The 19,093-nt window shown below is 37.0% G+C and overlaps 1 protein-coding gene across 3 annotated transcripts in view; it reads left to right on the forward strand.

The window, feature by feature from the left end:
- PTGFR (prostaglandin F receptor) overlaps positions 1-10,638 on the forward strand; it is a 52,604-nt gene extending 41,966 nt beyond the window's left edge. For all 3 annotated transcript variants that reach the window (XM_032192461.1, XM_032192463.1, XM_032192462.1), the window contains exon 3: positions 9,466-10,638. In XM_032192461.1, the coding sequence (XP_032048352.1) occupies positions 9,466-9,771 (306 nt within the window). In that variant the 3' untranslated portion in view covers positions 9,772-10,638. The remainder of the gene's footprint in view (positions 1-9,465) is intronic.
- Positions 10,639-19,093: the final 8,455 nt, after the last annotated feature.

A 19,093-nucleotide genomic window follows, 5' to 3' on the forward strand; every position in this document is an offset into this window, starting at 1 on the left:
ATACTGAAGAGTATGCCCACATAAATGATACTGGATTTGAAAGTTACTATTTCAGTGTTCAGAGTTGGTCTGTGCCTGTGTTCACCTTTTACAGTTTGTAGAGCTGTTAAGGTCTTTGCCTTTCTGAGAATTATGATTCATTTTTTAAAAATGTTTTTAACTGTGGGCCGAGGCTTAGTTTATCATAGACACTTAGAAAATGTATTAAATGTGGCTATGTTTGTAATGCAAATATAAATGTTTACCTCCTTCTCGCAGAAGTCAGGGAGTTGAGCTGCTGAAATATTCTCTCAACAATAAAGAAGTTCTGGAGAAGAAAAGGAAAGTAGACAGCATATTGTCCTGTGGTAGGGATGGGAATGAGGAAAGGAAGAAGAGCTGAGGCTGACAGATTGTCCTTTACTAGAGACTTTTGGAGAAGCATAATTATAGTTTTTGTTATTTATGTTTACTTGTGCTGTTTAGAAAGACTTATGTAAAGCCTTCTTCTGAAAATGCAATGCCATCAGAATGCAATGAGGTTGATTTGCTTTGGAGAGATAAAATACAGAAGGCAGGATTCCAACTGTGTGAAAACATTGCATTTTCAAAACAACGGGGTACTGTTTTGCTTTCAAAATTGCTTGCCGCTTGATTTTTAAATTCATATTATGTATACAGTATTAAACCATGAAGTTTAAAATGGGAACATTTAATTCCAGATAGATGTCAGTGACTATCACAGATGTTTATTTTTTTTAATTTGCAAGTTGCCATCTCAAAAATAAAATTCTGAAAACCTCAGCCAAATTACTATTCCTAATCTCCCCTTCTTTATTCAATTACAAAAATTTTCAGATGCTGTGATTGATACTGAAAAATAAGTCAATCTGAGATACTTTCCAGTTTTGTTTGATATGAGTGGATTCTTTCTGTTTCTTAGGTATGACACTTATTCAGGCCTTTCTTGCTTGAAAATATCGTGCACTGCATAACCGTTTTTGGAAAATATCATACACTGCATAACCATTTTTGGATTGTTATTTTAGGAAAGGTCTTTCTCCTGACTATCAGAAGCCTTTAAATGGTAAACTTGTTGCTGAAAAGTCTCTGGGACAAATACACTCACATGGAAAAACTCCAGAAACTTTTCTGTACTCACCAGGTTTAACAGGACAGACTTCAGTGTCCAATATACATTCTTGTATTTGTGAGATATTTGTTGTGTTATTATGGCGTTAATTCAAGATGTAAAGTTCTTCATGGTGATTATATATGCTTTCTAGCATAAGTTATTGGGATATAATATTGGGATATAAGGGATTTCTGTGCAGCTGAATGACCTTTAAGGTGGAGATGGAAGAAAAAAAAATCTCCATTTAAGAGTGATTTATTTCTCACTATGTCTGCAAACCCACTCACTACTTCTGCAAACTCAGTAGTAATACAGAACCTGTTGATGTCTGAGAGAATGCGTTGTTCGGATCCACTTCTGGGAAATAGGCTGTTTAGCTTGAAAATAGAGCAATTCTAATTCAGGTCTTTTCATTCTTGTTTCGCCTGCTCTTAAGACTTAAATTTTACATTTAAATATTCAGAAATAGCTAAATTACAGCTGGTTACTTAGGTTATAAACTCCCTGAGGAAGGAAGGTGTGTGCGTGTATAGTGCCTACAGTTCACAGAACAGGAGCACAATACCATGTTGGGATCTGTGAATCTTGCATATCGTAATGGTCAGGTAGCAGAACACTGCCAAAATCATTTACACCAGTAGTTACAGTGAGGTTTGAGGAATTGCAGTTCATTCTTTTGGATTTATTCTCCTATTGAATGAGGTGAAACTGCTGATGAGGTGAATGAACCTGAGCTGTCTTGGAGGTAAAGCACTGCCTCCTGCTGAAGGATTCCTATTTATCTTTTGCAAACAGAGCAGGAGAGGAGTGGAGAGCAGCTCTAAGCTCTTTCTTAGTGCCTCTTTTTTATGAACCCCATGAAGAGCTGTGTGTGCCAAAGCACAGGTTTCAACAGCACTGGAGCTGTTTCTGCATGATTGCCTGCAAGAAGCTGAAGCTTCAGATGCTGTGAAATATGTCCAAAACAGTTTTTAAAGAAAATAGGGCCTCACTAGTAGATTCCCAGACACTAAGAATTTGTCACTGGAGAACCAGAAGTTAATGACTGATCTCCAGCTGCTTGCCATCCCAGTCCCACGTGCTGCCAGCTGTCTCAGGTGGCTTGAACCACATGCTAGCTCACTGTGCCTGTGCGGCATGGCCAACCCGAAGTTACGGGAGTGAGGATGTAAAGGATGTAGCAAGTCTGCCTGTGACCAACCTCAGCACCCAAGTTATGACCAACATTAAGATGTGAGGATGTGGGGAGGAAGACTGTTGCTCCAGTGGGGATGTGGACAGCTGCATTCCCATCTTCCCCAGTGTGCAGAATGGTGTTAAAACAAGGAGATGAAGCAGGAAGTAGGTAAGGGTCCATATAAGTGATAGCAATTTGTTTTAGGGTTTGCAATATATTAGTGTGTTAGAAATATAAATGAATGTACTTAATAGTCATGTATGTTTACCAGGAGCATGGGTTTGCAGAAGTAGTGAGAAATAAATCACTCTTAAATGGAGATTAGATTTTTTTTCTTCTATCTCCACCTTAAAGGTCATCCAACTGCACAGAAATCCCTTATAATTTATTTGCCAAAAGTAAAAATAAAAATATTCAAAATTAAACTTTCCAACATGGTAAATGTAATACTAATTCATTAGCACTGATATTTCAGTTCATAGCTTGTCAGTGCACTTCTACAGAGTGATACATGTATATAGAATAAGTTGCTTTAGTAAAGTTACATATTTTTTTGTAGGAATAAGGGAACATATCACATCTTCTTTTGCCTCCAGCCAGATCTGCAAATATTGCAAATCAGATAGTACAAGCCATTAAACAACAAGTACTCCAGTCTGTATTTAAAAAGATCTATTTTTTCTCCACTGGATATGCTGTACGTATCGTAAACATAAACATGCATAAAATATAATTACAAGTTAACATTTTTTTTTCTTTCTTTTCCCCAACACCTGTGTAATCAGCTCTGTGATTTCTCAGACTATTAACCTGAAGGTCTAACTTAACTGGTAGACAAGTTCATTTCTTTCTTAGATTTGTCATTACTTGAGGTATTGCAGGCATAATGACACTTCAATGCCACTGCATGTCTGAGCTCTAGAAGAGGTGAAGAGGCCACTGTGTGGTGTGACTGACTCACTGTGGAATCCCTTCTTATCATGCTTCTAGTATGTATGGATATCTTTTGTTTTAGTGGTATTTGCCTTGAAAGCCTGTGTGTATATGCCATTCCTCTGAAACCATGGAGTGATGAGTCCAAGGAATCCTTGGAGAATTCAGCCTAATTCTTGGATTGTTAGACAAAAGTAACAGTGTAGTAATGTTGGAAACGTCAGTCCGCTTCTAAGCCATGGATTTGATCCTGTGCATTACAGTAGTTAAATGCTGAATTCATTCTATAATTGTGAATCTCTGCAGCTCTTTTTTCCTCCTATAGGTTGTATACTGTCTCATTTTTCTGTATTTACACAACTCTCTCCCTCCTCCACAATATTAAGTGTTGTCATTCTTCCTTCCTTCCTTCCAAAACAGAATATTTATTTAACCAATAAAAATGTGATTATTTTCCAAATGCATGTGAAAACCTGAAAAAGCAGAGAGTACAAAAGAAGTGATATGCTAGTTCCTGGCTTTGAAGCTTTTCCCAATTGACCCTAATGGAATAATGGCTGGATTTTGAATACATATAGTCTTTACTCTAAATACTTATTTTGTTAGATTTTTTTTCCCCTCAGGATGGTCTTTATTAGAAATACTCTATTGTTTTCTGGTCCCAGAAGACATAGCAGTTGTCCTGTAAAGTTCCAGTGTTACTGAGTAAAGAATATTTTCATTTTATCTGTAAAATGTATTTTCTGTGCAAGAGATTTTTGTTATATGTCTTGTTAGGCAGCGATACATTATTTGCCCTATGGAGGCAGGCTTTTTTGTAGCTTTAAAATATGCAGCTTAAGAAACAGCTTGTTTATTTGACTTTGATATGGATACTATGTCTTTTCATTATGAAGTGAAATTTCATTTTTCATTATTTTAATAATAACAAAATTATTATTAAATTATTATTCAATTATTATTTAATATAATAATAATATATTCATAATTTTCATTATTTCATTTATTCTTTTCAGTGCTAAACTTTTCCCTATCCATATTCATTGTTCTCTCTGTTCAGATAAGTTAATCAATTAAGCTGCTAGAGTAATTACATTGTCAGCTAGTTGAAGCAAAATATTTGTAATTTTGAGGAGGAGGAAAGGAGAGAAGGAAAAAGAACCATCAATCCCAGATTGAAATTATCTGGATTCTTTTGGAGAAACGAAGAAGTGGCCTGGAATCTTTTGTTCGAGCCCAAGCTGAATATATATTACTGTAAAACAGATGCAGCCTCCAAAGGAAAAGTTGTCAGAATATAAAAGCTCAAATTTCAGTTAATGCTTTCTAGCTTGTGCACACCAAAATCCTTCTTTTTATGAAGCTTACTTCATAATTGCATTTTTGCCTTATATAGGACATGATCATGCCAAAGGCAGTTAATAAAATATAAAGAGTGAGTATAATGTCATGGCACTTTATATTTTGTTCAGTAATTTTGATAAAGTCTTGCATACATAAAAATCTCATTTCAAATGATGTTTCCAAATGTTTACTCAGAAATTATATTGTCATACTGCTGTAAAAACACAGATGGAGAAATTATCCCACTGACTCTAATGGCACAGTAATAGAATGTGATAAACTTGTAAGTCTGCAGACCTGAGCCTGATTGAGGAGAGTGGAAAGCCCAGAAGAACTGAATGTCTTCAGCAAGGAGTGATTATAGAGCAAAGTCAGATGGAGCTGAGCTTCTGGATAGCAAACATCCACAGTGCATGTGTGCATGTATGAATAATGGAAGTTCCAAAAACTTCTGGAAGTTCAAAATTATTATTATTTACTATTTTTATTTTGTTATAATTAAATACAAAATTAAATATGCTTTTGTATCCATGGAGAGGAACACAGTCAGAATACCACCTGTGTGGTTTAGGAGAAGGGGACGTGCACATCTGGGTTCAACATAGGCATTGATGGCAGTGATAAAAGTACTCTGCAAATACTGGGAAAAAAAATGGACTTCCCTACATTGATGGAAATTCTCAGAAATGCTTTAACTGGAATCCAAAGAAAGAGGAAGAGGTTTAGGAGGGTCTGCAAGGTTCCCACAGAGAAATGGAGACTAGAGGTTGACCTACAGAGGAAGAGAATTTCTGATATTTGTTTGCAAATAACAAGAATTGCCTGTCTGCTCTGCTTTCCGTATCAATCTCTTGGTGATGGTTTTTTATCCAATTTCCTGAAGTCAAGGATAGAACATGGATTTAGAGCTTATGAGCTGAAGTGCATCAAAGTAGTTCTACACTTTGCCTTATTTCCTAACTAGCTTTAAAGTCTGCTTCTTGTTTTGACTGGCTGTCCTTGAGTATTAACAGGAATGTGACTAAGCAACACTGCCATTTAGTTTGTTAGTTGTTCTCATCTAATTGAAATCCAATTGGAAGGGAAATTAAAGACATTCTGTTTATATTTGGAGAGTGGTGTGAAACACTGGAGTTATTATTTTTTTTTTTAAGTTTGTTGCACTGAGCTCTGTCTCTAAGGGAAGTGACAGTTCTCTGATGGTAGATGCAGTTGTAGAAGTCAATGATTTCAAAATGTTTTTAAAACTTTTCCATCTGACTTTTTGGAACCTGCAAAGTAAGCTTTGGTTTTAGTGAAACCTAAGAGGTTAAAAAAAAAAAGAATGGAGAAGTTTAATGTCAAGTCCTTGCCTGACACAAATTTGGACTTCTTTATATTTATTTATAGGGATAGGGAATTCTCAGGTCTTACCTTAAACTAGCAAAGACCAACATGAATCAGAGTAACTTTGTATCTTACAAGCTGGCCTTGGTTTAAAAAGTCAATGTGTTTCACTGATGCTTTCATTGTTACTTTCCTGAAGAAAGTTTTTGAATTGTATTGGTTATATCATGTGATACTTTTTTTTTTTTCTTTTTTTTTTTTTTTTTTTCCATAAGCCAGGGAGAAGTATTACAGCTGTATTCTTATAAACATTGTATAACTCAGCAAAACGCTATTTGGATTTTTACAGTTCTAAATATGTTAGAAAATGTCATGAGTTACATTTATTATTTACCATCACAGGATTAACTTTTTGAGTCATGCTGCTGGATCTGCATGGATATTACAGTCAGCTGTAGAGATCAAAGGCAACCAGATGTGATGCTATCCTGTTGTGCCTCTTCCTTCTTCCCACTTGTGTACTGCTGTCTACAAACAACACAATTCCTTAATCATACTAACCTGATGGACCTGCAGAAAAGGAGAAAAGCACATCATTATTTGAATTGGTTTCTCCACTTTGAACTAATTATTGAGTGGTATTAGTCAAATAAGAAGAAATAATACATTTCTGTGCCTTCAGAGGAGGTCCTGCTCTCATAAATTGGCTTAGCATTGCAGCAAGCTCTGGTTCCCATTCCTGAGCTGGTGACTTGTGCCAGTTCAGTAACAAATTTCTCGCACCCAGGGAGCAAATACAGACTGTCTGAATGTTTTGATTCAGTGAAACACTTTAAAGAGATGGTAGTGTATTAAGCCTTTTTATCATTCATAGTTTTAAAATGACTTGAAAGTGAAATTAAATAATGATGAATATGAAAGTGTGATATAAATAATTTATATTGACCTTGCTTCATTCTAACCCTCTTCAGCTAGAGTTTAGGGTTTGTTCTACAAATCATCAGATGTTTTTTTAGAAAAGCTGCTGTAGCAAGACATGTTCCCCTCTTTCTCCTCTCTTTGTGTGCAGTCGGCTTTATTTGACTGGAGTCTTATGTGTTGTCTCAGATGTGGAGGAGCTCCCAGGACAGTGCAAGTTGCTTGGAGGAACAGAAAAGCTATTTCACTTCATAGCCAGAGATGATGTGATGGTGACATCTCTGTCACTGCTGCTGCTCTGGCACAAGTGTTTTAGGATAAAAATACTTAGGAATCACCCATGCTTGGAGCTTGACTGAGATTCTCTGTCTTATTCCAGGCCTATATAGAAATGTCAGCCTCACAGAACTTAAAAAGTTGGGATAATATTTTCTATTGATTTTAGTGATAGAAATAAAAAAGGAAACAGTTTCCAATTTCTGAATTACACTCCCAAATAATTTTAGAAAAAACTTACTGTATGAAACAATTTTTTTTAACATTTTATCTCAATACTTCCAGTACTGGGATTCACAGCTGACTTGCTTAATCATTAGCTATGTAAATAAGCTGTAGTTTCTATTTTCTACATGTACTCAAATACATTGTTTTGTGCACATCCAGTATTCACAAGAAGTGACTTAAATGTCCTGGATGAAGCTTATCCACTTATCAGAATCCATAAAATTATGTATCAAATTATCTTATCATTAGATAGCACTTTAAGGTAATACATAATCAAGTTGAACAGAAAATGAATAGATTCATTTAGAGGTGACAAATACTAAATAGAAAGGAATCTCTCAAGTTTCCTAGAAAACATGTAAGACGACGATAGTTTTTCAAATTGCAGATGGAGCTACTCTTAAATGGCCACTTCTGCTGCTTCCTCTTCCAGGCACTGAAATTAATTCCAAATGAATTCTAATTCATTTGGATTTGGCAGTTATTAAGTTTGCAGAATGCAAGAGAAGAAGAACAAATGGAATTTTGAAGTACCCACAGAAACATCAAGCAGCAGATTAGGAAGCTAGATATCTGTATTAAACCAAGCATCCAATATATCAGATGAGGATGTTGGTCTGAACCCTGTTGTGCTGTTATTTGCTGCCCAGTCCTACTTTCATGAGAAAGGAGTACTCCGTCTGAGTTTGCTTTGTGGTATTGGACCTCTAATAAATAAAATGCAGGACTGTCCTGAGAAAGCATCCTGTGCAGAAGCCAAAGGAGTTGTCCAAGTTTGGGTGGTCTGCTGATGTCAGAGAGGAATGCACCCAATGGTTGTGGGGTGAAAAGCAGATTCAGGGAACTGACTTGTAGCTGTTTGTGTTGGCATGGTGCTCAGACATTCCTCCTCCTCCTCGCACCGGTTCCCAGCTGTGCCTCTGCCAGTCTTACCAGCTTCCCTAGAAATATTCTGTGGGCTCTCTTCTCTGCCATGACAGATGTCCATATAGAAATGCTTAACCAAATCCTTAACTAAGTACAGTCTTTTATGCATTCACTCTACTCCCCTATGGAAGTTTATACCTAGATGTGGTAACCTGCAAGCTACAAACAGGACCTAGAGAATCATTTTAAAGAAGTAAAAATAGGTTTGCTTAGCAAAAAAAAACAACTAAGCAATATTTTTTTCTCTTTATCTCTTCATTCATTTTTTTTCCCTACGGTGTTTCTTTGGGAAAATAGTATTCTGCACTTGTACAGACTGGCCCTACCTCTTGTCACACAATAAATCAGTATACTCATAACATCAGTTGTAAAATATCTAATTTCTTAGTTACTTAACTGTATCACTTTAAATGCTTTGGAACTGAAAGCCTCACAGCGTTTCATCTTTCTACCAAAAAAGTCTTCTTGTGCTTTTAACATTAATAATAGAGAGAGATAATTTACCATTGTCTGGCAGATTCCTGGCATTGCACAGTCAGGCTTTCTTCATGCATGAACTCAGGTTACAAAACCTCAGTGGTGGCAAGTCTACAAAAGAGGTCTCTGTGGGGCAGGAGCCCCAGTATTGTGTGTAGGGCTGGTGTTTCAAAGATCAGGCTGCAGCCCTGCAAAGGTGGGTGCCAGACATGGCTTACAGAGCTGTACTTGGCTGGTGTAGCTGTTGGGTATCCTCCGCCACAAGTAATCCTGCTGAGCTGGACTGGGAAACTAAAGGGGTGGTGGATGTCTGTCCGTGTGTTGCAGCATTTTCTTTGCCTCTACAGGTGAATGAGACCCTCAGTAGCTCCATTGGAAGAAGAGGGTTATTGGTAGTCTTTGTCACCATGGCTTAAATTTTCCTAGAAACCTCTGAACCTCGTATTTCTCTGGTGTAAATAAAATTTGTTATGTTGCAGCTTAAAATGTATGAATCTTCTTGATAAAATCAAGGTGCTGCATTCTTTATGCAGGCTTGGAAAATGTGAAAAAGTAAATACCATTTGTAAAAACGTCCTGATCTAACAGTGGCCTCTATCCTTGAAAAAACCCAGCCCTGGATCAGTCTTATTAAGGCGTGAATATTAGAGATAATGTTGAAATTATTTCACTTATTTGCATGCTCACTTGATGTATTTTTTTATTTTATTTTTTTTAATATAATTTTAAAATGTTCCATTTTCAGGTGACAATGGCCAGAATTGGGATAAATGCAAGTCGTTCAAAGGAGACCTGTGAAACAATACTTTTCGCTCTCCGAATGGCAACATGGAATCAGATTTTAGATCCCTGGGTGTACATTCTTCTCCGGAAAGCTGTACTTAAAAACCTGTACAAGATCACGAGGGGATGTTGTGGCATGCACATCATAAACTTACACATGTGGGAGCTCAGCTCCATCAAGAATTCTTTAAAGGTTGCAGCAATATCTGAGTCACCAGTAAGTTCCAAACAAATAAATCTACAGCCACTCAGTTCTACAGGGCAATAAAGTTAACTATGGTGTAAGAAGAGATCACACACACAGAATCACACACACAGAATTTCTAGATTGGAAGAGACCTCAAGATCATCGAGTCCAACCTCTGACCTAACACTAGCATGGAATTAGTGCTCATACACGGGCAATACCTTACAATGAATTCTAAGGCTCAGTGGTTTGGCATTTGTTTTGAATTGTAAGTGATTTGCTCTTGTTGCTTACCTGTTTGACATTGTTACTCCAACAGATATGCTTGAATGTTTTAATTCACTTTAGCATACATCCCTTCCAAAACTGGTTGTAGAATGATAGATCATCCTGGATTTTTCACTTCCAGGTACTAAAGTGAACAGGGTTCCTTATAGTGACCCCTACCGAGTCCTTTACCTTAGCAGGATTCTTAAGAAAACATAAAAGTGAGAAAATGATCTCCAAGGTGTTTTTTTAAAGGGGGTAGCTTTACCTACCAGTAATACCCCCAAATCCTTTGCAAAGTCACTGCTTCCTAGGGTAAAGTGTATCATCCTTTTACCTAAGGGTATTCTTTGCTTATAAGCAAGGAATTTTCCAGTTGAATGTAGAAAAGATGTTTTGCTTCTGGCCAGTGTACTAAATGATCTAGTTTGCTTGGTTCCTTGACTTGACCTCCTAATTATTTACCGTTGCGTGAGTATTTGGGAGAGCTGCAAACATCATCAGTGTAAGTGTTCCTTTCCAATCACTGATAAAATTTTAGGTTCCCTGTGGGAACACAGTTAGAAGCAGATCAACTCAGCTTGCTTGCAGTTACATTTTTTGTTTTATCGGTGAGTTTTAAGCCTTTTCAATACATTTTGTTGAAATTAACAGAATAAAGCTGTGGTTAGCCTGTATAAAGAGTAGTTTTTTTTTTTTTTTTTTTTTTTTTTTTTTTTTTTTTTTTTTCCCTAAATTGAAGAAAATTTCTTGAAGGGTTTTCGTAATATGTATATTGAAATGCTCATAAGGGGTACCTTGTAAGGCTCCATTAGTAAAAGGTCATGTGTGTCTCATGTGAAATAATTGTGTGAACAAATGAGCAGCTCTACAGGGAACTGTGCTGTGATTGTGGTTTCTGTTTATGAAAGCAAACTGCATACTCAGTGTTTGCAGGGTATGTGTCTGAAGTGCTGAGTACATTTAGTATATTTGAAGGTGTCAGAAAATTACAAGGACTTTACACAGGACTATACCCTGCTCCTCTAATGCTGCTAAAAGAAGTGTTGGCTTTTGTGACTGTACTTTCTTTAGAAGCAAAATTATCAGTATCAGAGACGTTGTAGCAGAAGGATTATTTTCATATAGAAATGTCTAATGTTATTTTTACCTACTTAACTTCAAGTAACAACATTTGCAAATTGTTGATGTATGTGGATTAAGTAGTTAAAAATTGATTCACCAAGAAGACTGTTTGAGAGACCAAAACTATTCACTAACTACAAATTCATGTTGTTTATGAGAATAGTTTGAGTCAGAAAATAAATGATTTAAATAATTCATTTTTTGTTTTAAAAGTTATTTCCTTTTTATTTTAAAAAGGTTAAAAAAATATGGGTGAAATAAACATGTAATGAAATGAAATGGCTTTATTTACCCTAAGGAATTTGTCTGTGATTTATTTTGTCAATCACATAGTTCATAAAATGTGTACACATTTGATGCTGGTATAAGCTCAGCACTGTTGCTTCTTGTGTGTTCTGCTGAAATCTGGGAGTATTCAGTCAGTGCTCAATTTGGCCTTTTGATTTTGTAGAATGTGATGCCAGTGTATCTATTGACATAAATTATTTGTTCTTTAAGGAAGATAGTTGTTTTAGCAGCTGCAGAAAAATGTTGGCTCGTAAATTGTTGAGGTGTTTGATCAGTGAATGAAGCTCATCAATGTTCCATTTTGTTATGTGAATAAATGTAGCTTGTGTAGTCCATAATGGTTAACTTGTAAAACAAACAAACAAAAAGTTTATATGTATATGTGATTTATTATATTTTGTGTACTATAACATACTGAATGTAAATTGCAGAGCCTCATTAAAGTTATCAAACTGTATCTTGAGAGTTATGATTTTTTTAATATGACAAAAAGAGAACCTATGTTGCTAAACATAAGCTTTACTACAACCCCCACCTACAGTGGATTCAAGCTGACCAGTGCCATTCACAACTTTGACAGCAGAAAAACTGTGAAAGTAGAACAGAGGACAGTGAGGATATAAATAGGAGGCCTGAATGTTCGTACATTTCATTTTCATGTAAGTAGCCCAGTACAATCAGTGGTCTGAGGTAAACAAGGTCAAGTTCTGATGATCCATACTTAGAAAATGCAAATAGAAGTGTTTGTATTCAAATTGCTGCCAACATGTTACATGGATTGTGATTAGTCTCACGTACACTATGAATCCTGAAAAAAAAAAACTTAGTTTTGCTGCTAGTGTTTTGTCTCAAAGTTATATATATATATAAATAATAAATGTTTATATATTATAAATGTTTATATATTATATACGTATAAACATCAACAAAAGAAACAAAAACCCCACACCACAACAGCAAAAAACAGGACAGCTTCACAGTAGGGTTTGAGTATTGCCCAGGAAGGAAGAAAAGGGCAGGCTGCCTCACAATATGCCAATGATCTCTGCAGTGGCTGGCTGCCGACGTGAGCAGTTGCTGGCTGCCTGTTCACTGCTGGGCAGTAATTAGTGCTTCCAGAGCAGGCAGGGGCAGTCTGCTGGGTTGAAAGTGAATCTTATTTCTGACTAATGACTGAGGAAATCCTCAAGGTGGGAGAATATTTTAATCTAATAGGGAGCTTAAGAAAGGGTAGGCTATATAAGGCAGTACATTATCCCGAAACAAGGTCTCAGCCTAGGCTGAATCAGCCTGCTGAGGCAAAGAAGGCATCAGTAACAGGTTGCTCATCACTGAGATTAGACAAATACCTGTAGCTTGTTTGTGGTGTACATAGACAGAGAGCAAGGTTCAAGGTCTTAAAATCTGATTCTTGAGGCAAAATGTCCACCTTTCTATATCTTGCCTTTTTTTTTTTTTTTTTTTTCTTCTTTTTTTCCCCCAGATATGTGTATGTAGGTATTTTTATTTGATTGTTACCTTAGTCTGAAATGTTAGGAATTATTTCAGGATCACTAATAAACAATATGTACTGATTCTGTAGCTGTGGGGATCCTTTAGGGCAAAGTGTTAGGACCTTTGAGATATGCCTCACCTGCTGGTATGCTTCTCCAGGGTTGTACTGGTAACACAGCACACCTCTGATCAACTGTAAATATTAGCATATTAGCATGATATTTAATTCTCAACACTTGGATACTTAGGAAAGCACCCAAAGGAATTTACAACACCTGTGATGATGTATTTTGCTTCCTAAATACTTCAGGTGCTTTTTTTTTTTTGTTTTTGTTTTCAACTTCTATGATCTGCCAGCACTGAAAATGACAAAACTTCTCTGATGGTGGTAAATTATGACTTCCAATTCAATCTGGTTGCATTATATTGAAGGAACTGTTTATTCATTGGACAGACTATGTTTTCCTGCTGAATGTGAGTTAATTTTAATACTTGGTAAGATCTCTTAAATACTGCCAGTGTAGTGCTATTACAAAGATGAAGATGGGCTATTCAATATGAGTAGTTGCATTCTTTTTCTTAAGATAACAGTGAATTTACTGCTTTGTGATTTGGAATAACAGCAAAGAAAAAAATTTATGAGTTCCAAACCCATTGTCCAAATGACGATATGAGTGTGTACCTCAGGTGGAAACTACTGCATGTTAATACTGTTTTGAGTGGTTCAGTAATAACATGCCCATTGTTCTCAAATAAATGAATTTTCAGTAGTGGGTTGCTGCTTATCAGTGGATACAGCAATGTGGGAACTGTTGGTGACAGGTATTGTGTGTCTTATGGCTTCTAGGCTTAGACACTGGAGCTGGGTAAACAATGGGGAAAATGTCATATTCAATTTGGTACATGGAGCAACCACCATCACAACACAGTCTTATGTGATCGCTTGTACCTCCAGATGGATGCTTCAGTGGGAGGTCTTTTCTGTTATAAATACAACAATTCAGACTGTCAAGTAAGAGATTGCCTCTGCCCCAAGATATTTGCCAGGCTGCCATTCTGTCAGCTTCTTGGGCTCCTGGGGCACTTTTGGAGTAAGCTGGCTGAGCTATGGCTGGGAAGATGAGACGTGGCCATGTGCTGACACTGCTTCCTTTGCACTGATACTTAAGCTTCGACTGCACTGTGTGGTGACTGAACTTGCAAAAATGACAAAAAAAAAAAAAAAAAAAGGAGTAGCTGTTTACAGGCATAGTGATTTGAATTGCTCTACAATTGAATTCTACAGTGAATTGCTCTGCACTACTAGAAATAGTGCAAGGGAGAGGTGAAGGGTGTGTAGGGGGAAGCCAGCAGCACAGGAAAGGGCTATGAGACTTCCCCCACAGGGCAGATGTTCCCTGTTTTGTGAACCCATGCCTTTGGTGGGAGGAGATCAGGCTGGTGAGCAGGTCCTATGTTTACTTATCATTGCAAAATTCTTAAATTCTTCACATGTTCATTAACTCATTCTTTCTTCAGGCTTTTCCAAGCTTATTTACACTAATTAGGTGATGATTACTTTCTTCTTGTGGAGGCCAAAAAAGGCAATTACTGTTGCAGACTTTCCCCATTCATTTTACTTGTCCTTTGTCTTGGGCTTATGTGGCAAGATTTTTGGGGGACTGCAGAGGTGGCCTCTGTGAGCAGAGCCCAGCAGATGCCCCATGTCTGTGCTCTAAAAGGGACCCACTGCTCACTATCACTGAGCCAGTGAGTGACACTGGTTGCATCGCTGCAACCAGTGGAGACTGCAGCCCATGGAGAGCCCCTGCAGGAGCAGGCCCCCAGCCAGAGCTGCAGCCCGTGGAGAGGAGCCCATGCAGGAGCAGGGAGTCTGGGGGGAGATGCTGCCCGTGGAGGACCCGTGCTGGAACAGTTTGCTTCTGATGGATGGACCCCATGGTACTGGAGCATATTGCTCCATAACTGCTCTTATTGGAGCAGTTCTTGAAGAGCTGCTGCCTGTGGGCAGCCCCTACAGGATCAGTTCAGGAAGGACGGCATCCAATGGGAGGGAACCCACTTGGAGCAGGGGCAGAGAGGGACCGTGAAAGAATGACAGAGATGAAGTGTTATGGACTGACCACAGCCACCATTCCTCATTCCCCTTGGGGGGAGGATGTAGAAGTGGGTGGATGGGGGAGGAAGGTGTTTTTAGTTTGCTTTTAATTCACACTGTTCTAGTCTGTTAGCACTAGGCAATAAATTACATTAATCTCTCTTATGCTGTGTCTGTTTTGCCTGTGACTGTAACTGGTGAGTGATCTCTTTGTCCTTATCTCAACTCATGAGCTTTTTTTCATCATTTTGTTTCCCCTGTCCTGCTGAGGAGCGTGTGTGAGAGAGCAGCATGTTGATGCTGCGCTACCTACTGATGTGAAAGCAATACACCTTCCTAGTAAGTAGTCCATACTTTTCCTCACTTTTTCTTTTTAATAGTGTCTGGTGAATCGAAACAGTTTGTGGTCTGGCCTGTAGTGCAGCTGGTGCTCTGCTTTTATGCAGATAGATACAACATATGTTCATGGCCCACAGTTCCATATTCAAGTAACTTAAATGCTATGGGTGAGTACACACCATTACTAGCAGGCTTCCCTTTAAGAGATCTGAGCTATTGAACTGACAGGGAGTGTGCAGAAAGGATGTGATCTTAGCAGGACAGCAGAACATAGACATGAATATTTCCCTTTCTTCTGTTCTCCATGCTCTTTCCATTACAAAACAACATCAACATTTTTCTGTCTATTTATTTATCTGTAGAGAAATACCATAGGAGAAGAACTGCATTCAGCTCTGGAGAAGTGTAGAAGTCTGATGACTTTTTAGAGATGATTTCTATTTAGAAGAGGTAGGCAGTGCAACTGAGAAATGATCTGTTATGATCAGAGAAAGGGCTCTGATCAGAGAGCCTGAATATTTATTTAATAATGAATATAATATATAAGAGATAAACCAAAAACATTTGTAACACCGAAATACCAAGTAACTAGTTAATCACAATTGTTTTGCAAGCAGTTTGTAATAATAGAACTGACCCTCCTTCTGAGGGGAAAATGGCTGCCAGTAAACATTTCAGCAACTCCAGATATTGAGACTGGATGTTGAACACACTGGATGTTGAACCTCACTTCTGCTTTTTTTTCTTCTGTTTACTGCAAACAACATGATGTCTGAAGTGATTCAATAATGGTTAAATATGAAAAGTTTCATTTCAGATGCAATTAAACAAAAAATTTATAATTATGATAAGTTAAAGACAGCATAGATACATTAAGGCTTTGTTTCTTAGTAACACTTCAATGGAGTTTTTTTTTCTCTCTCTTTTTTTTTTTTTTCTTAAACAACAACAAAAAAGTGTGAGGTCACAGGAACATAAACATGTATCTGTCTAACTGTTTAATTTCAGCACCATGGTTGCAAAATAAATACTAGCTACAGAAGTTTGCAAAGATAATTCCATTTCTTTTCTTTCTTTTTTTCTTTCTTTTTTTTCTAATCTACTGCCAGTAGTAGTTTGACAAGTTAAAATACTTGCAGCTAAAATTTGTTATCAGAAAAACTTTACTACTATGTCTACAATTCCCAGCAAAAGTTTCTGTGTATCTTTACTTTCTTCTGAATCCAGCATAGGAAAAATGCTTTAAGTTCTATTATCATCAGTCATAAATTCAGATACTTGTAATCTGAAAAATTTTCTTCTTTGGATTACATATTTCAGTTGTATTTTTGCTTCAGACACACTGAAAATACCTGTGTAGAAGCAAGGACTCCAACAGTCCAACAGGAGAGTCTATGCCAAAGCAGCCTAGAGTGAAAATTTTGTATCATTAGTCGGACAAGTGGTAAAGTCTAAATATCATATCAGGAAAAAAAAAAAAAAAAAAAAAAAGCAGTAAACTGTAATTTCTAGTGTGCCTTAGTTTTCATCCACTGAGTTCCCCAGATGCCTGAAATACCACATTCTATCTGCTGCTCCTTCTGGTCTACAAAACAATCATGAGGGAAAGATGAAGAAGGCAGAACTTTAATCCACAATTGCCTGAAGCAATTCATCACCCACTTCCTAAAATGGTAAATTGACACCCTGACACCCAACATCTGTGAAGATATTCTGGTTTACACAAACCAGTGTGACTGAGCCCACAGCAGGGCAGGAACATGATTCTGCAATGTGTGGCCAGAGTGCTCATTCCTCAACAGAAAATCATGCTGAGCCCTGGGGTCTATTTATTGCTTAACTCATGACAACAAAGCCCATTGGTGAATATGAGACCTTGAACTTGGTACATTCACCTGGTATGTGAGTGATGTGACCTCTGTTGTTATTTGCTCCTTTTTTTCTCTGGTATTTTTCCATCGCAGTGGAGACAGAATATCTCATGCCCTTGGCTGTTCTGTGTTGGCTGTTACCAGCCCCTCAGTGGTGGGCAAGATTTCTATTGCCATGGTGTTAAACTCCAGGATGCTGTATCAAAAAACATGTTTCAAAAGCACAAGGTGATACTAATCTTCAAAGCATGGCTTGCTCTGAATAGAAGGTTGGGCACAATGACCTCCAGGATCACTTCCAACCTAAATTATTTCATGTTGCACAACTTCTCAGCCACGTGTTCCAAGTCAGGCTCATCATCAGTACAGCTTATTCTCTCATCTATATATATGTCTGATGAAACTGAATTTCTGGTTGCTGGGCTTACTCTGACAACAAATTTGTTCATTCTAATAAAATCTTTGGTATTCTCCATAACTTCTGATGTCTGAAGTTCTTTGCAGTTATCCATTATTTCAGCCTATGATGTCTGCTACTGTGGGAGATGAGCAGTTATCTCTTTTAATTTCAGTTTAAAGTGGTCCAAACCCAATATCTTTCTTGATTGCACATTTAAGCTTTTAAAACTTAGCAGAGGCCATTAAAATTGTTTATTTATAGTTTTGCATTCTCTCCCAGAAGAGAAGGGGTGATTTTTAAGAGAATGTGGAGGCAATATAAAATTTTATATGCTGTAAAATAAAATACAGGTTTATCTTCCCCAAATGTGTCCACATGTTGTATGCAAATACATTTAATCAGGAGATAATTTCTCCTGCTGTGCTATCATCAGTAGAATTAAAAACTAGCTGACTAACAGCATTTGGAAAGGTAATGGTGAAAGCTTGGTGGGAAAAACTGTAATAAAGAGATGTTTTCTTCTCACTGAGAGCTTTAGAAAATAGCCATCAAATAGTCCTTTGGCATCTCATTTAAAAGGTCTGAAGTGTATGAATCTGACAAGATATAAATAACATCTTACTATTTCAGTGATCTTCCATCTCCTGCTTTTACAGAAACATGCAAGGCCTCATATTGTACAAATGGGAAGGTGTCTTGGAAAATACAGAAAATCCATGAAAAAATATGCAGTCAATTTTAAAGTAAAATTATTTAAGTTTAAATATAAATTATAAAACAATCTATTTAAGAGGAATAACTACTTTTGATTATCTACTGCTGTCTGTTTGCTAAATCAAAACATTATAATTGAATCTCAGGGATATGTTTTGTGTGTCATATCAACATTGCCTCTGCACCTGTTTGTGGGTAAGCTTTCTATTGTGCATAAGTAGGAGCTAATGACCAGAAGGAAGGATAGTGTTTTGAATGATTTAGCCTTCAAACCTGAATAAACTATTCTCATGCATGTCTTTTATACAAGTATTTATATTTTTATACAAAAATATAATTCTTTGTACACATCCTTTCAGTAATCTCCTCTTCCAAGAAACCATTAAACCACTTGAGTGAAAGACTATCATTCTTACGTTTTGGTGTTTTATTGGTTCAGTTCAACAGGACCAGTAAAGTGGTTTTAAAGTGTTTATAATGTTTAATACTACATTTTATTTGGTATGCTTACTGTAGGCCTGTTCTTCTTGAATTTATTGGCAAAGTTCACACTGAATTTGATGGAACAGTTTTCAGTTCTAGAAAGTTCAACAGAGCTACAGTAAATCATTCTGTGTTTGAAGAAATACTAATATATTTTTAAATGATTTCCACCAAATAGCTTGCAACTTGACACAAGATAATCTCACTAAATATCGCTCACTACTTCATTTCACTTCCAAATAAATGTTCACATTTCACCATATTTGGCTGATGTATTTCTGCTCACATGAATGTCTTCTTGGGAAATAGCTTATTTCTCAAGAA

The sequence above is a fragment of the Aythya fuligula genome, chromosome 8 (assembly GCF_009819795.1).
Source record: "Aythya fuligula isolate bAytFul2 chromosome 8, bAytFul2.pri, whole genome shotgun sequence".
Lineage (NCBI taxonomy): Eukaryota > Metazoa > Chordata > Aves > Anseriformes > Anatidae > Aythya > Aythya fuligula.